This window comes from Mustela putorius, unplaced genomic scaffold (assembly GCF_011764305.1).
Source record: "Mustela putorius furo isolate JIRA1106 unplaced genomic scaffold, ASM1176430v1.1 tig00003834_pilon_pilon_pilon, whole genome shotgun sequence".
NCBI lineage: Eukaryota > Metazoa > Chordata > Mammalia > Carnivora > Mustelidae > Mustela > Mustela putorius.
Window position 1 is genome coordinate 36,941,656 of NW_025421987.1, and position 23,673 is coordinate 36,965,328.

The 23,673-nt window shown below is 38.8% G+C and overlaps 1 protein-coding gene across 4 annotated transcripts in view; it reads left to right on the forward strand.

The window, feature by feature from the left end:
• The first annotated feature begins 443 nt into the window (after nt 1–443).
• Nucleotides 444–23,673, forward strand: part of CD96 (CD96 molecule) — an 89,586-nt gene continuing 66,356 nt past the window's right edge. For 2 of the 4 annotated variants that reach the window (XM_013060885.2, XM_045088358.1), the window contains exons 1-3: nt 445–641; nt 2,536–2,889; nt 18,827–18,951. In XM_013060885.2, the coding sequence (XP_012916339.1) occupies nt 581–641; nt 2,536–2,889; nt 18,827–18,951 (540 nt within the window). In that variant the 5' untranslated portion in view covers nt 445–580. Of the gene's footprint in view, nt 642–2,535; nt 2,890–18,826; nt 18,952–23,673 lie in introns of all 4 variants that reach the window. The other 2 variants (XM_013060886.2, XM_013060887.2) reach the window with 2 other exon arrangements.

The following is a 23,673-nucleotide window of genomic DNA, read 5'->3' on the forward strand; positions in this document are numbered from 1 at the left end:
AGGTGTGACAATAAAATTCGGTTTGATAGCTGATGTTACCCTCCGTTACTTTTCAGATTTTATTAAAATTAAGTGTGTTAATTCTTTGTTCTTTCACCCAGGAACCATTCTGGGAAATGGGAAGGAAAACATATTTTAAAAGTGAACAGAAAAACTGTTGTGAAAGACACGAAGCTCACATTTGTTCAATGACTTCGTGTTCTTGAAAAGAAATGTATAACAAGTACATTATGAATCGCTCTGCATGATTTCCTTTGTTTGGATTTTAGAATCAGCATGACTGACACAGAGATCCTGAAGGAGAGAATCTTTGGATCCTGAGAAGTCTTTTAATGAAGGTGATACACAAAATTTCAGAGAACAGTTTCAACATTGTTCTGGTGAAGGTTATACTTAGCTCTGAACCACATTACTTTCCTGTCTACGTTTCATTTCCTGGGGTCTTGCCAAGTGATAAACAGACCCAGGCGTGCAGTAGGTTTGGGGTTTTTCTGCACAAATAGGGGAGCTGGTGTTTGCTTCAAGGCATCAGTTGACATCCATGATCATGGAAATGCTGGCGTAAGGCCTTTAGGAGACGATGGAGAAAAAATGGACCTACTGTGCTGTCTGTTCCATCATCCAGATACATTTTGTCAGGGGTAAGGCTTCTGGTTGTCCTGTCTTGTCAGATCGGCTGCTTTGGGGTGAGTGGGGCCTCTGTTCATTTAAAATGGGGTGAGGCTGCTGACATTGATCACAAAAGGCAGATCATTTCTAAAGTTTTCAGTTACAAATTTAAGTGGCAGCTATTGGAGAGATGTTAGGGTCTAGAAATGATTACTAATGAACACTAAAAACGAGAAGGGAATGAATGGTTTGTGCCACTGCTCTGAGACATTTTCACCCATTTCCTTCCTAAGAGGATCTCTAGAGTAACTGGAAATTATGCTTCTTGGAAATGAAATGCTCTCTCCATGGTCGTCAGAACAACTCCCGAATTCTAAAAAAAATCACAAAGCCACCAGTGCTGTGGGATCCCTGCTCAACTTTTCTCTCTCTCGAGGATCCTTTTTCTTTTGTATATAACAAGTATTACTCCTCCAAATATGAATGTCTTTGGGATTTAAACATATGTTGAATTTTAATGAGGCATGTGTAGGTATGGACCTGGAAGACAAAGTAGGGTCCTTGCAACACTGGGAACCGGTTCCTTTAGGGCCTATTTAAAAATAGCGGGAGGAAAGATTGGTTCTGCATTCCATAGCATGGGGGAATTACAGAGAGTCCGAGTGTCTTAAGAATTAACTATGCTTTACAGATGGAGCTACAAAGATCTTAAGGAGAATTTCTAAATCAAAGGAGACTTTGGAATACAATGCTGTGGATAGAATCAGAGGCATATTATCAGGCAGAGGAGAGCTTACAGGGAACGACATTAAACTATACTAACCTCTGCCTACCCAAACTTTTGAATCCATGAAAGTGTAATAATTTCCATTTCTCAAGTACCTTAGAGAGCCTTGTTTCTTCTCCGTTGCTTGTCATCTTTTTATCTTTTTCCTTTGTGAGCTTCAGTGGTACTTGTCATAATAATATATCATTCCTGGAACAGTGTTCCATTAACGCTAAAATGGAGGCCTCCACTGGTGAAGGCATGTCAAAGGCTCAATGCTTAACATATTTTAAGTGCCTTCTACTATGTGGTCAGAGAGCTGATGGGAGAGGATCTTCTTTTTATGTCTAGTATTTCAAAGTGTTGATGATAGAGGATGCTGACCATAGTTTATCTTCAGTGGAAACTCTACCTGAGGTATTTTCTCCCTTCCTCCCCTCAGGAGCCCTAACTGCATGGACATGGAGGTCTTTTTGATCTTCATAGTGAATGTCAAATTTCTTACTCTTCTCAACCAATTTGGGAGGCAGTTGGGTTGTTATGAAGGTTAGAGAAAGAGCACAGACTTTAAGTAACCAAATGCATGTTCTTTTAATGAGGTGTGACTTGAAGCTAGTCACTTAATCACTCTGTGCCTCAGTTTCCTCTTTGATAGAGTTTTAACATCATTCTGTGGTATGTGAGGAAGATTAAATGAAATGGCCTATGGAAAAGCATCTTGTGAACATAGATTTTTAAAAACAGCCCTACACATATTAGTTATTTTTTCAGTTTCAGAAAATATTATTGGTGTGTTATATGCAGCTCAAAAAAAATCAATAATACTTATAGTAAAAGTAGTTGTTTGCTGGTGGACTTCAATTTCTAGGTAGGCTTAATTTTATTCACAGGTGGTAAGAGAACTTAAATTATCCTTTGGACAGCCCAACAGACAAAAGAGAGGACTATCTCTCTAGAGTCCTTAAGCAAATGCCTCCTCATTTGTACTGAGTCTCTGCTCCTTTATGGGGATCATGCACTGGCTCCCTCCTATGTGTAAGGCAGCCGGAGAGAAAGTTTCTTAGTTGCTCTCTCACCTCACAAAGTGACCAAGGTTTAATTAAATAAGAGTCATCCCACATGAATCATGTAAGCGAATGGCTCATGTCCTTCCTTTTCAGGAGTATGGGAAAAAGCAACCAGTACAGAAAACGTCTATGCTTCCCCTGGCTCTGATATCAACCTGACCTGTCAAACGTGGAAGAAAGGCTTCTTGGTGCAGATGCAGTGGTCCAAGGTCACTGATAAGTTGGATCTGATTGCCCTTTATCATCCTCAGTATGGCTTTCACTGTAGTAATGGTGGTCCCTGTGAGTCACTGGTGACTTTCACAGAAACTCCCGGAAATGTGTCCACGTGGACTCTGCACTTAAAGAACGTGTCATCCTCGCTTACTGGGAAGTATGAGTGTAGCTTTACTCTGTATCCAGAGGGTTTTCGGACTAAAATCTACAACCTACTCCTTCAGACAAATGGTAAGCATAACTGTAGAGGGAAAGGAGCACACACTTTCACTCGGCTCTCACTCATTCGACAGATGTGTCTTACGCACCAAGCGTGTGTGAGACATGGTGCTAAGTACACAGAGGTTGGGCAGAAAGAGGTATTGCCCAGAAAGGAAGACAGAAATTCATCACATAATTCCACAGATAAATGTAAAATTGCAACAGTGACAAGTGTTAAGGGTAAGTGATAAAGGTCTTGTGAAAGAGCATGTAATAAGGGCCAGGGAAATTGACCCTGGGAAAGCAACACAGGAGCAGAAGTCTGAAGAAAGGGTAGACATGAACACCATTTAGGAGGTGGGAAGTTTGTGAGTGATCCAGGGGGAGGGAACAGCTTGTGAGAGGGGCTTTGTAGTGTTTGAGGACATGATAAAATGCCAGCGGGGCTGCAGCGCAGAGGTTAAGGGATGAGGTGGGAGAAATGGCAAGGACCAGATCATGTCAGATCTTGTCAGCCATATTTGAAGTTTTGATTTTTATCTAAGAGCCATAGGAAGACATTGAAGTGTTCACAACAAAAGGATGGCATGACATTTATAGCCTGGTTGTACTTGTGTCAGAAAAAGATCGTGCCGGCTTCGGTAGGAGAATAGAAAAAAATGGGCAAGAAGGAAATGATGGGATCGAGCTAGGAGACAGTCCCAATAGCCCAGAGGAGACAGAGTGATAGTTTGGGTAGACATAGAAAGAAACAACAAATTGAATGCTTTGGGCATAAAATAGGTGTGACTTGCTAATAGAGTGGATATAGGACAATGGTAGTTTGAAGGAAGGGAAGAGAAAAATTTAAGGTGACGTGGGAGGAGGTGCCATTCATTGAAGGCATAGGGAGCAGAGTATGTTTGTGGGGGGATGTATGCAAGTGGCTTTGGGTATATGTCCTATTTAGTATTGGGCAGGCAAAGACACCAAGGAGGCTGCTGGACAGGTAGCATTCACACATACGTGCCTTAGAGGGCTGCATTTGGAGGAGGAATCCTAGGCTTAAGTTCTAGCTCCTTTCTGGACAGAAATAAATTTCACCCGGGGACTGTCACGTACATTCTCTGAGCCCATCTGGAAAATGATGATAATAATGCCTACCCTAAATTAGTTGGTCCTACAGTAAATGATTTCCATTTATACTAATGGAAAAGAGTGAAAATGAAGGCCAACAAATGGAAAATGCACTGGAAATGAAATGTTTTTAAGTCAGGGGAAAAGTGGCCTGGTAATGTAAGAGAAAAACAACAAAAATTAACTCGTGAAGGCTGTGCTAAAAGAGGCACCGGACTGCCCAGATCAGGCCACACGGATGGATTTATTACCTCCTCTCCATGTCTTATCAAGAGATAAGACCAAGGTGTTGGAACAGTCCATCTGGAGACTGGGAGGTCCTCCACCACTATTTTACGATGCCCTGTTCCCATTACTGTTTTCCAGGAAAAAAGAAACACTTGAGTTCAAATTGGGGGTGGCATGGGGCGGGGTTGAACAAAGAGAAATAAGGAGACCTGCATAGAACAGTGCTTTGCTACACATACTTTGGAGACAGCGACCTGGATTTGAGTGTTGGCTCTGTCTACTATATATACATTTCATCTTTGTCAAGTTATTTCAAGTCTCTATGCTTTTGTTTTCTTATATAACAGATATGGATAATTATAGTACCTCCTTTATAGGTACCATTATTTTGATGATTAAATGGGGTAATTTGTGTAAAGCACTTAGCATAGTTCCTGCCGGAGAGTCAGAGTTTGGAAAAGGGTAGTTTTCATTAAGAAGAGTAATAATGATAATGTGTGAACTCTCTTTATCAGTTCTTATTTAAAATGAGTCCTCCTCCCTCTTTTTTTTTATATTTGCCTGCTACGGAACCCAGTGAAACATTGAACATACATTAGCACAGGTACACGGTGACCTTGGCTTTAGATAAAGTTTTTGTACCTTTTGCCTAAATCTGTAAAATGTACTATCGCACCTCTGAGGATCTAAAGCCTCCCCTGAGAACTGACAAGATGGATTGATGTTCCCTCTAGTAAATAAGGGATAAGGGACAGCTCAACATGTGGACAGCACTGGAGAAGAGGTAGTACGTTACCCGGAAAGGAGAGTGGCATTGCCTTTAAGGAAGGCATATTTCTTAAAATAAAGGGCAACTCAAAGAAGCCAAGTTTAGCTTTTAAAAACGGCAGATCTCTGGATAGGCAGAAGCCATGTCTACATGCTTTGTGGTTAGAAATTCCCCAGTCTTCTCATTGTAACTTTGCTGCTTGTCAGCTGCACCAGATTGAAAAAAAGAAATGGCCTCAATATTAAAGAAATAGTTCTGATACTGGGTACCGAGTACAAAGAGATCAACATACGAAAGAGCAAAACAGAAAGGGACAAAACATCCTTCATTACAGAGTGACCAAAAGTGTAAGCCTGGTGGAGAGTGAAAGGGTAGACACTTAACTCAGATGAGGCAGTTGCCATTCAAAAGCCCTGTCAAGTCCCCGCCCCAATGACACATCTCTTCCCCCATTATTTCTTTGATCTTCCCTCTCCTTCTGTCATTCTGTGCCATTTCCCTTGTATACCCCTGGGAGATCTTCAGGTTCACGAGCTAGGTGGGTAAGCAAAGCTCACACGAAGTGTAAACACTTACGAAGCACATGAACAGAGGCAAATTGAGATGGTGTAGAAGAATCTAAATATGAAAATCTGGAGGACCACAGGCGGTAGGGACCTCTTGTCTCCTTTCTCTTGTCCTCTGAGCCATTCTCCTCCCCGTCTGTTCATAAAACAGTATCTGTCCCCATGTTCTGGAAGGCCTGAGAAGGGATTCTGTTCTCTTTTCACAGTGTTTTGTTCCTTTGTGTGAGGTGGTACTCTGGGGGCTGCAGATGAGAAATTATAATGAACACTTGGGCTTTGGTTCTTTTTCATTTTCACCTGACAGGGTTTCCTCCTGGGTTGGCTTTCGAGTTACCCCGAGACATGCAGTTTTCTGAGTTGAACCCTTAGTTGCTATAATTAACCCAGGTTTCCTGGATTTTGTTTTCTTATATAAGTGCCTGAGATTGTAGAATTTTTGATGTATTTTAAAATTTGAAGTTACTAGTTTCTGTTATTAAAGTGCAACGTGACTCTAATTTCCCAGATCATGAAAAAGCCTTAGAGGGCCATTAATGTTGTGACTGGAAGCAGTAGGAGGGGAAGAAGTAATGGTAATACAAGGAGGAGGAGGTAGATAATAAAGTAATATAGAATATGATAAAAAAACTATTATATTACTAGTAATGGAATATACTATCTTGATAATATAATCTTGGTAATTCGACTACTCTGTCTAGAGGCATAATGTGCTCTTTGACTCTTCCAGTTTTATTGAGAATATAATTGACATATGACATTGTATTTGTTTTAAGTGTACAACAGATGACTTGATACTTATATACATCTCATGAAATGATCACCACAATAAGTTTAGTTAATATCCATCACCTCACAGAGTTAATTTTTTTTCTTGTGATGAGAACTTTTAAGATTTACTCTCTTAGCAACTTTGAAACATATGATATAGTATTGTTAACTTTAGTCACCAAGCTGTATGTTTTAGTTCCGGAATGTATGTATCGTATAATTGGAAGTTTGTACCTTTTGACCTTCTTCACCCATTTCACCCCCACACCCACCTCTGGCAACTGCCAACCTGTTCTCTGTACCAATGAATTCATTTTGTTTTGTTTTTAAAGTTCCACATAGAAATGAAATCAGAGTATTTGTCTTTCTTTTGTTCATGTAGTATAATGCCTTCAAGATCCATCCATGTTGTCACAAATGGCAGGATTTCCATTTTTTTAAATTAATGAATACTATTTCCTTGTATATTAGAATATTTTCTTTATCCATTCATCCACTGGTGGACACTTGAGTTGTTTCTGTCTTAGTTATTGTAAAAGGTGCTGCAGTGAACATGGGGATACATGTATCTTTTCAAGGTGGTGATTTTATTTTCTTTAGATATATACCTAGAAGTAGAAATGATGGATCATACGGAAGTCCTGATTTTATTTTATTTTTTTTTTCAAGATTTTATTTATTTGTTTGAGGGAAAGAGAGAATCTTCAAGCAGACTCCCCACTGAGTGAGGAGCCCAAGGCTGGGCTCGATCCTACCACCCTTGAGATCATGACCTGAGCCAAAACCAAGAGCCAGAAACTTAATTGACTGAGCCACCCAGGTGCCCTGATAATTCTATTTTTAATTTTCTGAGGAGCCTCCATACTGTTTTCCAGAGTGGCTGCACCAGTTTGCATTTCCACCAACAATGCACAAGTGCTGCCTCTTCTCCATATCTTTTCCAGTATTTGTTAACTTACCTTTTTGATAACATTCATTTTAGCAGGTGTGAGGTGACATTGTTGATTTGCATTTCTCTGTTTAGTGACGGGGAGGCCTTTTCCTTGCCTATTGGATACTTGGATATCTTTTTTTTTTTTTAAGATTTTATTTATTTATTTGACAGAAATCACAAGTAGACAGAGAGGCAGGCACAGAGAGAGGGGGAGGCAGGCTCCCTGCCTAGCAGAGAACCCAATGCGGGGTTCGATCCCAGGACCCTGGGATCATTACCTGAGCCAAAGGCAGAGGCTTTAACCTACTAAGCCACCCAGGCGCCCCTGGATACTTGGTTGGATATCTTATTTGGAAAAGTGTCTGATCAATTTCTCTGGCCATTTTTAATTTGGATTGTTACTGTTGAGTTGTATGACTTGTTTATTTATTTTCGATATTAACCCCTTATCAGATATGTGATTTATAAATATTTTCTCCCATTCCACAGGTTGCCTTTTCACTTTATTGATGTTTTCCTTTGCTGGGAAGAAGCTTTTTAGTTTGATACAGTCCTGTTGCTTATTTTTGCTTTTTTTGCCTTTGGTTTTGGTGTCAAATCCAAAAAATCATTACCAAGGCCAAAAAAATCATTGCTCCTATATTTTCTTTTACAAGTGTTATGGTTTGGAGCTTTACATTCAAGTTTTTAATCCATTTTGATTTGAGCTTTATGTAGGGTGGAAGACAGGAGTCCAGTTTCATTCTTTTGCATGCAGCTATCCCATTTCCCCAACAGCATTGATCAAAGAGACTACGCTTTCCCATTGTGTCTTCTTGGCTCCTTTCATAATAATATTGTTATAAATTAATTGATCCTACATGTGGTTTTATTTCTGGGAACTCTGTTTCACTGATGTATGTGTCAATTTTATAGCATGGTTTGTTCTTGAGCTTGAATGCTGGTTCTTCTTAAATTCTTGTATTCAATCTTTAGCCAACAAATATTTTTGAGTGCTTAAAATACAGGGACACAATCCAGACATGACTCTGTCATCAGGAATCACGAAGTCCAATGGGAAGAGACAAAATAACCAAATAAACAAACAAACTAAGGCCAAATTGCAACAGTGAAAAGTGCTCTTGCAGTAAGAAAGTAGTGTTTTGAGAAGATGTAATAGGTAAATCAGGAACGGTTTCCTGGGGAAGTGATGCTGAGCAGGAATTAACTAGATAAATATGGTGAAGACAGCTTTACATAAAACAGGATGTGTAAAGGCTCTGTGGTGGTTAGGAGATATCGCAAGTATGGGGGGTTTTAAAAGGTATGGCTTGAGCAGAAGGATTAAAAGGGAAGCCTTTGAAGAAGAGGCTAGTTAGAAACTTAAGTTTTACCTTTATCCTAGGAGGTATGGAAACTAATTGGAAGGTAGTTGTTGAATTTTTTGAATTTTGCATTTCAAAAAGATCTTTATTGCAAGATTATAGAGAATTGATTGAGAAAAGATAGAGAGGATGATATAGATAAGTTACAACAGGACAGAAATCTAAGTGAGATAACATTGAGTAGAGTGGCAGTGAGGTACCTGGGGAGAAGTGTTCAAATTAGAAGTATATTTAAGAGATTCACCCTACAGGATGTGGTGTTGGATTGCATGCGTGGAATGAGGAACAAAAAGCAGTATCAAGAATGGCGCTTTGGGTTTGAATGTGTGGAACAGGAAAAAATGGGGGGATGACTCCTTATGTTAGGAAAAACTGGAGGACAATCCGATCATGCAGGGGCTGTTTGGAGTTTGACTGAATTTGATTTTGTACATGTTGAGTTACATGGGAAGTTGACACATTGAGGAGATAAGGAAAGAGATATACAACTCCTGTTCGAGAAGAGAGGTTTAAGTCGAAGTTACCAATTGGTGAACTGTATGAGTATATGCTAACTGAGGTTTGGGGACTGAAAGAGCTCATGTAGGCAGAGAAAATCAAGTGAGAAAAGCAATGTAGCCCTTCAGCTGAGATAGATGGAGAAAGATAAATCTTCAAAGGATTAGAAGAGAGACTCGAGAGGCAGCAGTGAAAGGGAGAGAATCTGGCTCACAAAAAAACTAGAATGATAATATTTCCTGAAAGGAGTAACTATCAATTCTGATGTTTCTGAAAGGACAGCATGGTTATTGGACTGTATTTAGGAACAAGGATCTTATTGATCACCTTAACAGAGGCTATTTCTGTGGCACGGAAGAGAGATGGAAGTCAGACTCAAGGGAGCACAGGAGTGAGTAGGAGGCAAGGAAATGGAGACAACAAATGTCGACACAACTTCTAAGAAGTCTGTCAGGAGTGAGGGGAACGGTATGACTACTCAAATGAGGGTTTGCATCAGCGTTGTGCGGTAGTGGGTTGGTTTTAATTAATGCAAGATGCCTGGCTAAACTTCAAAACCAAGTCAGAGTTGAAAGAGAGTGGTTAAATAAACCAAAGAAAAACTACAATAAATAAACTAAGGTTTCTGAGAATATAGGGGCAATGAAATCTATAACATCAGTACTATAGGGATCCTGAAATTGGACAAAAGGACAGTTTTTTAAAATTATATAACGGGAAGAAGGAAATTGGAATAAGTGCATATGATGAGGGCGGTGCCCTCTTCTATTTTCCCTAAAATAGGAAACATGGGGCACCTGGGTGGCACAGTTGGTTAAACATCCAACTCTTGGTTTCGGCTCAGGTTGTGATCTTGGGGTCATGAAATGGAGGCCCTGCATCTGATTCCAGTTGGTGCAGAGTCTGCTGGGGATACTCTCTCCCTCTCCCACTGCCCCTCCTGCTTGTTCTCTGTCTCTTCTCTCTCTGTCTCTCTCTCTCTCTCAAAAATAAATCTTCAAAAATAAATCAATTAAATTAAATGAAATAGGATACAAAGTTATCTTCGAGTAGAGAGAGGGGAGGAGTCTTCAGAAAAGAGATTGGCCAAAGTTTGAAATCACCTCTGTGAATAGAGGGAAAATAAGGTAACTAGGTAAATGTATTTGAGTTTTCAGTTAGTGTTGACTGTACATGTGAGTATGGTAAGAAATTGTAGTAAGTATGGTAAGACAATTTCCATTCACTGGTAGTGCTTGGCTGCTTGGGTCTGGGCATTAAAAAGTAGATAGCTGGAGTTAACTATTGGATTCCCTATTTATTAGCGAGGGGTGAGGGGAAAGAGCCACGGGATTTGGGATATTAGCAAGAATGTTACTGTAATGATAGACTGTGGATCTTTTCTAGATAATAAGGGAAGTAAAGCAAAGAAAGCTCATGGATTAGGAGAAAGTAGAAATCAACTCATTTAAAGACTGAATGAGGACAAAGAACAGTTGAGACAAAATTAGTTGCACAAAACAACCAGCAGGAGTGTTTGTAGGTTTGTAGTGATTTTGTAGGTGGAGCAGTTAGGGGTGGCACAGAGATTCCAAACAGGATCGTGACAGTGGACAGCAGAAATGGAGTGGAGACAGTGGGGTAACAGTGGCAGACTGAGGGGCCAGGTGGTGGATGCGCAATGGCACGGTAACTTGAAGTCACTCGGGAATGTATCAAGGTTGCAAACTGGATAACGGAGATCTTCAAAGAATAATGAATGAGGACTGGGACATCAGAGTGGGAGCTGACAAACTTGAAGGACCACATAGCAAATAGTTCAGGCTTTGTCCATACAGCCTGTACAACCTCCGTCAAAACTGTTCAACTCTGCTGTAGCATGAAAGCTACATGCTTAGCATGTAAGCTAAGGGGCCTGGCTGTGTTGCTGCAGAACTTGATTTACCAAAGCAGCCACCAGATTTGACCCACAGGCCATAGTTTGTTACAGTCACGGAATAAGAGCATACTAGCAGTGAATCTGGAGAGAGAAGGATTAGTTTTACTCAAAGTATGTTACATATAGCTGGCAATACTCAAGATGATTTCAGATGATTCATGAAAAGATTTTAAAACCTCTAATTGTGGAAAGTTTCAAACATGCAAAATTATATATTATAGTATAATGATCTCCCACAGAGTAAACATGCAACTTCAGTCATCATTAACTCACAGTCTTGTTTCATTTACCTTTAGCAACTACCACCTTCCAGATTAAACTGTTCCAAAATATCTTATTTATTTTAGAATGATTCCTTGAAAGCTAAAAAGGATGTATATATATAAAACCATGATACCACTACCAGAACTAAAAATAACTAGTAAATTCTTAATACCATGAAATATCCAGTTGACCTCATAGTTGTTATTTTTATATTTTGGTTATTTAAATTGGATTCACATCAATTGAAAGTACTGTGATAATTTGAAAACTCGCTTTTATTTTTTATTTTAATTTAATTTTTTAAATTTATTTTTTAAAGATTTTATTTATTTATTTATTTATTTGACAGAGAAAGACACAGCGAGAGAGGAAACACAAGTAGGGGGAGTGGGAGAAGGAGAAGCAGGGTTCCTGCTGAGCAGGAAGCCTGATGCAGGGCTCAACCCCAGGGTTCTGGGATCATGACCTGAGCCCAAGGTAGCCTCCAAGCCAACTGAGCCACCCAGGCACCCCTCTTATATATATATTTTTAAGATTTTATTTATTTATTTTAGAAAGATAGAGAGCTAGTGCGTAGGGGGTAAGAGGCAGAGGGAGAGGGAGAAGCAGACTCCCTGCTAAGTGGAGAGCAGGACACCCCAAAATTCCCTTTTAATCTGAAGATTATTTTATGTTTCTTATTTTCCTTCTCCAAAATATTTGCTAAGTAAATTTGGCTCTTTATCTGTAAAATTAGCCACAGCCTGGATTTTGCTCCTGTATCCCTTGGTATATCCATGTTCCTTGTTTACTACTTTGCCGAATATAGAGATTTGATCACATTAACTTTTTGTTTTTATTTTTTGTGTTTTTTGGCACAAGTACTTCATAGACGATATTGCATAGTTATATCAGACGCACATAATGTCTGTGTATGTGATGTTAAACGCCATTGATAAGTATTGCCTAGATCCATTAATTCACTGTGGGTTGACAAAGAGTGTTGTTCAAATTCTGTCATTCTTGTATTTATTACCTGAAGTCTTCTTATAGAGAAATTTCCTCTCAGGAGACAATTATTTAATAGATGTACAGTTGTATAAGAAAAACAAACAGATGCTTGATTCTTTCCATTTATCAGTTTGAAAAATGAGTTGGCTCATTAGCACTCTTATAAGGTGACCAAAAAGTATTTTGTATTAAGTATTATGAATTCAGGGGTACCTGGGTGGCTCTGCGGGTTAAAGTCTCTGCCTCCGGCTCAGGTCATGATCTCAGGCTCTTGGGATCGAGCCCCGCATCGGACTCTCTGCTCAGCAGGGAGCCTGCTTCCCCCCCCCCTCTCTGCCTGTCTCTCTGCCTACTTATGATCTGTCTCTCAAATAAATAAATAAAATAGTTTTATTTTATTTATTCTTTCTATAGTTTAGTTTAGAAATTTTCTATTGACTTACACTTCCAATTCACAAATCTTATTTATTGTGATGTCTCTGATGCAGATGTCTCTGCATGTGATTGTTTTGTTTTGTTTTGTTTTTCTTGTTGATTTCACTCGTTGCTTCCATAATTCCCTCTTTGCTTTTGGCTTCCAGCAGGTATAATAGGCCTAGGTGGGTTTCTCCTTGTGTTTAACTTCTTTGAGTTTTAAGATTCCTGCAGGTTAGATTAACCTGGAGGTAAACTAACTTCCCGGAAAGTTTTTAAAAATCAAATATGAAGTTTTGGGCCATTATATCTTTAAGCATTTGTTCTTTCCCTCTCTCTTTCATCTCTCCTGCTATGACTCCCATTGCCTACATTTAAGGACACTTGATATTGTCCTATATGGCTCTGAAGCTCTGTTTTCCTTCAATCTTCTTTCTCCCTTTTTTTCAGATTATATACACACACACACACACACACATATATATATATATATTTAGATTATTTATTTGGGAGAAAAAGAGGGAGACACAACACTGGTGAAAGGGGCAGCGGGAGAGGGAGAGAGAGAGTCCTAAGCAGACTCCACGCTGAGTACAGAGCCTGATGTGGGGCTCAGTCTCATGACCCTGAGATCATGACCTGAGCCAAAACCAAGTGTCAGATGCTTAACAAACTGCACCACCCAGGTGCCCCTAGGTCATTTATATTAATCAATATTCAAATATACTGATTCTTTAGCTTCTGCCATCTCAGATTGGCTGTTGACCATCCCTAGTAAATTTTTAATTATTTTTTGTTACTGACTTTTCAACTCTAGAATAATTATTTGGTTCATTTGATAGTTTTCTATTTCTCCACTAAGATTCCCGATTTTTTGAGTCATTTTTTGTCATTTTGAGTCATCATCTTTTGTTTTAATCCCATGAATATTCTTATAAGAGCTGCTTTAATGTCTGTTAAAGCCAATGTAGGAATCCGTTTCAACTGTTTTTTTCCTGAGAGCATGGACATGCTTTCCTCTTTTCTTCATGTATCATCTTTCTGTTGTTGTTGTTTTCGAAAACTAGGCATAAAAATAATAATAATAATGTGACAACTCTAAATCCAGTTGAGTTTTTTTAAGTTTCCTTTTTTTTTTTTTAATTTTGGTAACTAACCATACCTAAATTATAAAATCTGTTTCCTCTTCAGTGTGTAAAGATTTTTCTGCTCAATTTTTTATTATACTTATTATGTCTTTAGTTTAGTTTCCAACAAATTGCCCCTGCATTGGCAAAGCCCCTTTATTGGTCCACCAATGAATTTGACAAAAGTTGTGCTCCAATTCCTCAAGTCTGTTCAGCTTCCACCCCCTACATATTGATGTGTGTGTGTGCTGGGTTGAGGGGGGTGGTTAGAGGGTGTGTTCAAAGTTGCAGACCGTAACACGGTCTCCCTTGGATTTTGCTTTTCAATAAGCTCCCCGAGGTCTCCCCACTCACCTGTGTATTTTCCTGGTCAGCCATGACTCTCTAATTTCTAGATTCTTCATGTTAAATGTCCGTCTGTTCTGCTACTCACCCCAAATGGGATTTGCAAACCCATGCTAACCAAGCTTCAGTTCTCTGTTTTCCTACCAAGTTTGTGCCTGTTAGCTAACAAAGTGAAGTACCTACACACTCAGATCTAACTTAAGTCTGCTTCTTTTGGAAGAAAAGCTGCTGTTTCTTGCAGCCATCTCCAAGATGGTAAAGCTACCTTTCTCACTGACAACACCGGGGAAGGGGAATGGAAGGATTCCTAGGCAAGCAGAGTAAAGACTCCTGCTATTCTACTGAAGTTCTAGCATTTTTCTAAGAAGAGATGTTTCTCAATTACATGTTTGCCTTTGGTCTTGAAATGATAGTTTTTATAATTTGCTCAGTTTTATACATGGCTTTTTTCACTGACCTTTTTGTGGCCCCATAGCCACAACCATCTCAACCCTCCCCCTGCCCCATTTGTGATCCTTATATTTTCTCTTTATTTTATTTATTTTTTTAAAGTTTATTTATTTATTTATTTATTAGAGAGTGACAGAAAGACAGTGAGAGAAGGAACGCAAGCAGGGGAAATGGGAGAGGGAGAAGCAGGTTTCCCACTGAGTATGGAGCCCGATGTGGGAATTAATACCAGGACCCTAGGATCATGACCTAAGCCGAAGGCAGAAGCTTAATGACTGAGCCACTAGGTGCCCTTTTCGCATTATTTTAAAATATGTATTTATTACTACTCTCTTCCTTATAACATCGATTTATTTTTAGTGCTAAAGGTGAACATAGATTCAACACTCACCCCAGACTTTACATAAATCTCTCCCCAGTCTAAAGTGTATTCTATTGGAGAATCCTCAGGAAGTGCTCATGGGAGCAATATTCCCTGACTTCCCTGGCTCTCACAGGTTTTATGTAGTCTTCATATCAAAAAGCTAATTTTGCTGAATATAAAATCATTAGCTCACATTTTCTTTCCTTGAGTACATTAAATATGTTGCTACATTATTTTTTGGCATAAAGAGTTGCTGTCAAAAAGTTAATAATAATCCTATTTTTCCATAACTGACTTTTTAAAAAGCCATTATAGTAATTTGCTTAATGTCTATTTTGAGCCTATTTTCCCACTTTTTCAGTATACTCTTACAATATGTATTTGCTAATCATTTTCTACTTTAAGAAACTGTACTTGAATTATAATTTTTAGTATTTTTTTCTATCTACCACTTATTGACTTTAGTGCCTTCTATTATACACACTTTCAATCTTCTTTGCTTATCATTTTCTTTGAAAGTGATACTTTTTCTTTTAAAATTTATTATTTATTATTTAAAAATTCCCTTTTATTCGATTTTAAAATTTCTTTTAGGAAATTTTAAGAATTAAAAGAAATTTTAAGAATTTAAGAATAAATTAAAAGAAATTTTTAAATTTCTTTTAGCATTAACTTTTGGGCCAGTATGTTCTTGTTTTTCTTCTAGTTTGCTCTTAATTTCTACAATGAGTTGTTATTTCCAACCCATTCCTGGATTCTCTCACCTGTCTCTGCTGAGCTTCCTTCTTTCCAGTTGACTCATTTAGCAGTCTTGTTAAAATTTTTTGCAGCTCCTATCATTTCCCTTATTTCTTTCACCTTGTTTTGAGTTATTAGTCTAAAGTCATTATTTATTGTGAAATTGTCTTTTTCTAAAATGCTGCCATTGTTGAGGGGATATTCTTTTGTTTTCTCTTCTCATGGTCTCTTTATGTGTGATTTTACCCCATTCCTTTTCTATTGCTTACGCTTAAGGTAAACGCATGTTGATTTTTGCTATGGAAGGGTGGACCAGGCTAGCTTTTTTAAAGTCTTCAGTGTCTCTAGAGCACTGTCTTCTGTTATTTTCAAGGTAAATAATATGCTATTGTACTTTCTGAGATATACTTCTTTTCCTTCTATCCCTCACTTTTATCTAAATTGCTTATTTGCTTTCTCCTTTTGGACCTATCCTATTTAATTTGGATTCTACTCCCAGGGTTTTCTTCCCAGTACGGGATCTGTCTAAAAAGCACCCGCTGTTCCAACACTGACAAGCCTCTTCTTGTTTCCCTTGAAGGCACTGGTAATCTGGTGCCTGCAAACTCCTTTCTACATTTCTGCTGCTGTTCTCAGATTAGTCTGCATGTCTTTCCAGTGATTACCTGTTGCATTTAGTGGGGGATGGGGGAGGGGGTAGAGAGGACGTTCTTTAGTTCTGAGGGAAATAAGAAGCCCAGTCGATTTTCCTTGTTGATTTCTGCTCAGTTGCTGATACGGCAGTGGTCCAGTGATTTGTCCCCATCTATTAATGGGGACATACTGTTAATGAGTGTTCCTACACATATTTCCTGTGTGTTTTTAGGTTTGCTGCTCTTGTTACTTTGTCTGTTTTTATAGGGAGTTTCAGGAATATTTAAAAAGTGAGGTTGGTTGCATTCCCAACTTCCCAGAATCTGGATCAGCTTTACAAAAATTTAATACGTACGTATTTGGGTAATATATATTAAAATATAAATAACATACCAAGTGTATTTCATGCACTTCTCAAATATTAGTGCCTAGACCATCATCCTCTGTTTAAAATAAACTTACGTCAGTAAAACAATTATAAAAACAATTACAGTAATATCAGGAATAAAATTAAATAGTAGTAATGACAATAATGATGGTAAGCAGTCCTGGCAAGCAGTATCAGTGGTAGTATACAAATAACTCTATTTGGAAGTGCTGTTAATAGCTAAATCGTCTTAACCATAAAAGAAAGGATTTTTTTTTCTTTTAATAATGGGATTGGAATAATATTTGGAAACGGTAATGAGGAGCAAGAAAAGCACTGGTCCTCCCTCCTCATTTTGAGGAAATAAGGGCATAAGAAAATAAACAGCCACTATTTGAGAATGATGTAGGAAAGATGTGCCTAATGGAGAGGCCTGGTTTCAATTAAGGAAGGCAGGAAGAACGAATTTTCAGTAAAGCTTCTGTTGCTAAGACATTGGAATATAACGAAGTCCTACAGGCTACATATACCAAACTGAGAAATATTTCACTTAAAAATAAATGCTGTTAATAATAATGAGGATACTCATATCCATTAAATTCACAGACTTTCTTAAAAAAAATTATTTATTTATTTGACAGAGAGAGAGAGATCACAAGCAGGCAGAGAGGCAGGCAGAGAGAGAGGAAGGGAAGCAGGCTCCCTGCTGAGCAGAAAGCCCGATATGGGGCTCGATCCCAAGACCCTGAGATCATGACCTGAGCTGAAGGCAGAGGCTTCACCCACTGAACCACCCAGGTGCCCCCAAAATTCACAGAATAAGTAGCTGAATGGTCAGAAGAAAGCTGTTAGTATAAGGATAATCCTTGCTATATAGGTTATAGTAGTTTAAATAAACTAAAAACCCAAACAGAGAACACATGATTCAGTAATTGGAAATGACAAACCAAATGATGATGTATATATATGACAGCAAAAACAATCGAGCAAAAATACGGGGTAATATTTGTTGGTTAAAAGGACTGCAGCATGAGAAAACATATGCATACAAACAAGAGTTGTATAGACATGGAAAAAAGAAAATCAGATTTTCGGGATATTAAGATGGTAGAGTTCATTTGTAAACTATTCTTTGATGTTATTGTAGTTTAGTCACAAATGCGTGTGTGTGTGTGTATGACTTCGCAAGGAGAACCTGGGAAACTGATATTTGTCTCTTATAACCTTTAAAATGAAGAATAAATAAATAAATAAATAATCCATTAGCATTAGTGCCTTCTTCAGAGTTTCCTTATGTATCTTTCTATATCATTCCCTCTTTGGAGGAATATTTATAAGTTCTAAAAAGACAGCTCAGAGGGGCAATAAGGCAGTAAAAAGATTAGCGAACGGCAGAGTCTGGCAGGAGGGAGGGATGAGTAGGTGGAGCGCCGAGGACTTTTAGGGCAGCGACGCTATTCTGTGTGACACTACAGTGGTGAATACAGGTCATTATACAGCCCTCTACACCTATGGAATGTTCAGGGCCAAGAAGGAACTCTAATGGAAACAAGCTATGGGCTTGGGACGATAATGATGTGTCAATGTAGCTTTATCAATTGTAACGATACAATCATCACTGTGATTAAGGATGATAAGGGGGGGAGGGGTGGCTTGTGCATGCATGGGAGACAAGGGAGGTGTGGGAACTCTCGTACTTCCCATTCAATTTTGCTATGAACCTAAAATGTCTCTAAAAAAAACTTTAAACCTATTAGGATTTTTCATAGGATAGAGGCCAGGCTATAAAGTTTTATATTCCAACTGATCAAAAAGATATGATCTGAAGCCTAAAGCACCGTTTTGGGGTCAAAGCAGAGGAACATACCAGATTGTGAGTTGGACTCTTTTAGGGGAGTTTCCTTGTAATTTTTCAGTGATAAGCAGCTCTACGATCCTCAGTGGTTCCTTTTTGCCATTTATACAATGAGGAGTATAGTGGGGTTTTGCCTTGTCCTAGGTGTCTCCTGAGGGCAGATGAAGCTCTCCACTAAAACTGTTCTTGTTTCTTTCACAAAAAGCATTTTATAGACCGATCACATATTCATGTCTCTTTCACCTATATTTTGTTATAGTCACACAGGATGAATTGAGAAGCAGCCATATAATAGAAGTACAGATAAATCAGACTCTGGAAATACCATGCTTTCAAAACACCTCCTCAGAAATTTCGTCTGAGTTCACCTTTGCATGGTTGGTGGTAAGTGTTGCCCTTTTCAGTGAATAACTACAATGATCTTTAAATATTAATGAAATAGAAATGAATAAGAAGTAATAATAGGGAAGGAAGCACACAGGTAGAAGGTTGAGGACTGGCAGGGGAAGGAAGGGTGAGTACTAAGATTCCTTCCAACTCAGCAAGCCTCTGGGTCTATGAATACAGTAATTTAAAAATTAGTTCCTAAAGGTTAGTTTCTATTTCAAGCCATATACCAGACCCTAATTACAGAGAGAAAGGATTGTGATGGTGTCCTGGAGAGGAGCCACATGCAGCAGAAACCCCTATGCACAAATAATTGTCTTATAAACAACATATGCAGAGGGAGAGACCCCTTTTCCTAGAATGCTTGCTGCTACATCCTGGGGAATACGCAACATTCCTTTAGATGGGGACACACAAACTCTATTGCTTACAAGATACAGGAGGAAACATACACAAGAGAAGCAGGACTATATGAGAAGCAGCCATCTCAGTTGTATTATCGCCACAGGCTGGGGCAGGCCCATAGCTGCCATGTTTTCTGACATCGGAAGGGAGGGAGGAAGGAAGCGATAAAAGGGAAGGGAAGAAGGGGAGGGGAAGAGAAGGAAGAAAAGGAAGGGAAAAAAAAAGAAAAAGAAGCCAGAGACCTTGATTTCTATGAAAAACTTCCCAAGGCAATCCAACCAAATGGCAGCTAGCTTTAATCTCAATCTATAGTAAACCTCTACTATTGTTAAATTGGTTGATGACACAAGACTAACACAAAGATAACCATAAGCACCATTTTGAGAATCACATAATGGGGTGTTGATTTAGATGATCCAGAACATGATTTTGATTATTTTTAGATTGTCATCAAAATGAAAACACAAGATTTCAATTCTTGCCGAACTCCTAGATCTCCATGAATACAGTGGCTGATACACTTGCAAAACGCTGTATCCACATAAATGATCACTCATATTATGAGTTACCTAAATTTTTGTGGACTGGCTTAGAAACTAGACCCTTCATATACAAAGATCTGTCTGACAATGTGCCAAATTCAAAATAATGGACTTGCAAGCAGGCTTCAGAACACAACCTACTGATGAGTTTTCAGTATCTAGATACATTTTTTTTTTGATAGTCAGTAGGATGAAAAGAAAAAAAAATATTCTAAGATAACTTTCTCAGACTGTCCTAAAATCTACAGTGTCTTTTTGTCATCTGTCAAAAAAACACCTTCTTTCCCCTTTGTACGGTTTGGTTTCCAAAACGTAAATCTTCCTGTTGTTACATCTATCATTAGTGTAAGTTGTTCTTAACAAACATGATACAAAGAGGCTCTCAGAAAAAAAATTGAAAAGAGGAGATGATCTCAAGAGGGCAGGAACTGGCTGTCCTAGACATGACAGCAATGGAAGGTCACTACACCTTGTTTGTGTTATTCATAGCTTCCACCCAAGGGCAAACATTTCCACTCTAATACCACAATTTCACTATCAAGGGGAATCATCAAGTTTAATAGTAACAATAATACAGTTTAATAAAGCTTGACTGTAGGGATTGATAGTGGCTGGTAAATTGATCTATAGTGTTCTTATCTTATCTAAAGGCTGGGTTATCTGCTTTTCCAAGCACGGGTCAATACTTCAGCCAGCCTGTGTCTTTTGTGTGACTATGAGCTTCTCCAGGGCAAAAAAACTATGCCACTCATTTCAAAAATCCCTAGCCTCTCGTTTAGTACCTAGAACATAGTTGCTCAACAAAGACTCAATAAATAATTGAATGGATCTGTTCCTCTTTGTCCCTCTCCTCCACAGTCCTATTCAGTGGCCTCATATTAAATGGTGGTCACTAAATTCATGCTGCCTGTTTAACTGGTTACTGAGCATCTCATTAGGTATCAACGACTAGATAACTGATAAGGCATCTTCTATGTGGTGGTTGTCTTCAAAGAAACGAAGAAGGCTATGAAGACATTACCTGTGGATCCTGCCAGGGCATGTGAGATAAATAAGGGATGAAAAGAGTGCACCTAAGGTCACACAGTGAGGCAATCCTAAACTTCAAGAACCTCCAGCCACGCTGTCACTTTGAAGGATGCACCATGATACAGATGACTTGAGGAATCTTTTTGAAAGAAACTTCTCTTCAAAGGGAACATCGTATTGGCAAATGTGCCGAGGAAATTCCTACTGCACATTCCCTTTTAAATGTCAAAATCTATTTGCTCCTCCGATTTACATCTGTGCTCCGCACTGTTGGCAGCTGTGGGATTCTGCAGGTCTGAGAGGAAATCCGCTGATGTGCTCATATTAGGGAATCCACTGCAGCTGGACACAAATACCCCTCAGTCTATATTTTCGTTCTTTTATCTCTTGTTAAACTGGTAGTAGTAATCATGACAAGCCAGTTGTTTTTAAAAACGTGACACAATGCGGCTTTTAGGAAAAGGTTAAAGAGCGGAGGTGGTGAAGATGAGCTGAGGAGGGCAGGAGCCTGCTGGACCAAGCTCAAAAGCTGCAAAGTGCCCCTCCCCTTCAAATGCCGCACTAAGCCCTGGAAGCAATTTTTTTTTTTTAAGATTTTGTGTATTTATTTGACATAGAAATAGCGAGAGCAGGAACACAAGCAGGGGCAGTGAGAGGGAGAAGCAGGCTTCCCACTGAGCAAGGAGCCTGATGCAGGACTCAATCCCAGGACCCAGGGATCCTGACCTGAGCCGAAGGCAGACGCCTAAATAACTGAGCCGCCCGGGCATCCCTGGAAACAATTTTATAAACTAAAATTATTTTAATCTAGGTCACTGAAAAACAAAAGGCATGTCTTCTTGTATGTTGGATTTTTAAAGACCTAATTAATTCTGTTATGACACTCATGGGAAAGGTGGTCTTTAAGATCCCTCAGTTATAAAAAAGTATTTGTACCTGACCCCATGCAAAGGCTGTGTTAAATGTGTTCATGGGGGTGGTTTCTTTGCATTTGGGGAAGTTACATTCCAGGATGGCAACTACATTGAAGTAAAAGTCGTCAGATGCAAATAGTGTATCCTACATTGATCTAGTGTGAGAGGTAATTAAATAAACACGAAAGGTTAATCCTTCAGTGGACACTGAGGGTTTATGTACAGGATGGGATAATGAATTAAGAAGTCATAGGATGTTTGTGTTTAGATGGTATGCAGTTGGTAGGTAAAGGACAAGCAATACTTCTCTCAGTTTATGTTCTGACACACAAGTATAGAGTCATCTGGGAAATTCTGCAGACTTATCCTGGGAGCTTCTAAATACCATCTGATATTCTGTTTTCATTCCAGGGTATCACCCTGATTTCCTACAGCATAAATTTCAGTTCAGTCCAACAAACATACATGACTCCATTTTGAGTGTTAGGTCCTGTGGGGATACAAAACTACATGGCATATATTTCCTGCCATGAAATACAGCTTTAATAAAAACATAAGAAATGGCAGCCGAGAGGGAAAATCGTTTGGTTCTGCATAAATGGACCTGGAAAATCTTCTTAGATTATGTTTGATCTGGATAATTAAAGAACAGCTGGCCAGCAAACATCAGACATGTACTACACCAAGACCCCGGGACCGTGAGTACAAGTTGGAAATGGAGATGAAGAGAGAGATATCAAAGAAATGTTTGATTCCAAAGTTGGTGGATAAAGAAAAACCCATGATTTTTCTCCTTAAAATCATGAAAAGAAGTCTATATCAGATTCAGACAGTTCAATATTTGTGATAAGGGCACATAACTAAAACCTATGTGCTTATATTTCTTTATATTTCTGTCTATAAATAAATCTTTTCTATATCCTCTTCTTCAATATTTGTAATCTTTTATATTTAAACAAAAATTAAATGGGAATTATAATCAATGTTGGTTTCCCATGCCTGTGGGAAGCCTAGCTATTCAGAAAGCAAGACTCACCTTCTACCTGATGGCAGCTGACCCTAATCGTCCTTACTGTAATCAGAAATAGAGTAGTAGCCAACCCACAAAGGACTCACAACCCATTGTGATAATTGGGAAAATATTGTTCTGGTGCTCTACAAAGGAGACATGGGGAGTTTTGTAAGCAGCCCTCCTTGACAGCACTGACTGGATGGAAAATAAATGGAAGAAATGTGAAGATAGGAAGCATTTTGGAGATAAAGAAGCAATAGCTGATACAATTAACAGAATTTATTGAATGTGCTCTATACTTTCAACACCTGACATGGGCTGTGGTCAACACAGCCAGGTCTGACATGGTGCTCAGGCCAGCCTGGAGATGAGATAACATCACTAAATCAAATAGTACCAAAATCTCTTTTCTGTATTGGAAATTCTGGTTCTAGGGCAAAAACAGGAAAGCCTTCATAAATTATTTTAAGGTTTGTCATTAAGGTCATTGAGGGACATATAAGAAGAGCTTTTCATGATTCATTATGACCCTGCCCAACCCTCATCATGCCAAATATTTTATCCAAATCCTGCCCAAAATTAAATTATACATTTATTTCTCTTCTATGGGTCCTGATTTTGAGGGATTTTTTGTGAATTTATTCTTCTCCTCAAATAGACTAGAAGCAGAAAAAGCAAGGACTGTTTGTTCTCTACTTTTATGAGGCTGAGTATAGCAAAATCATTAACGGCATGAGTTTTGGGAAGGAAATTGTTGTTTTCAAATTCTGGTTCCTCTGTTTACTGTGTGACCTCGGAGCTAGGATTAGGGTGAGGT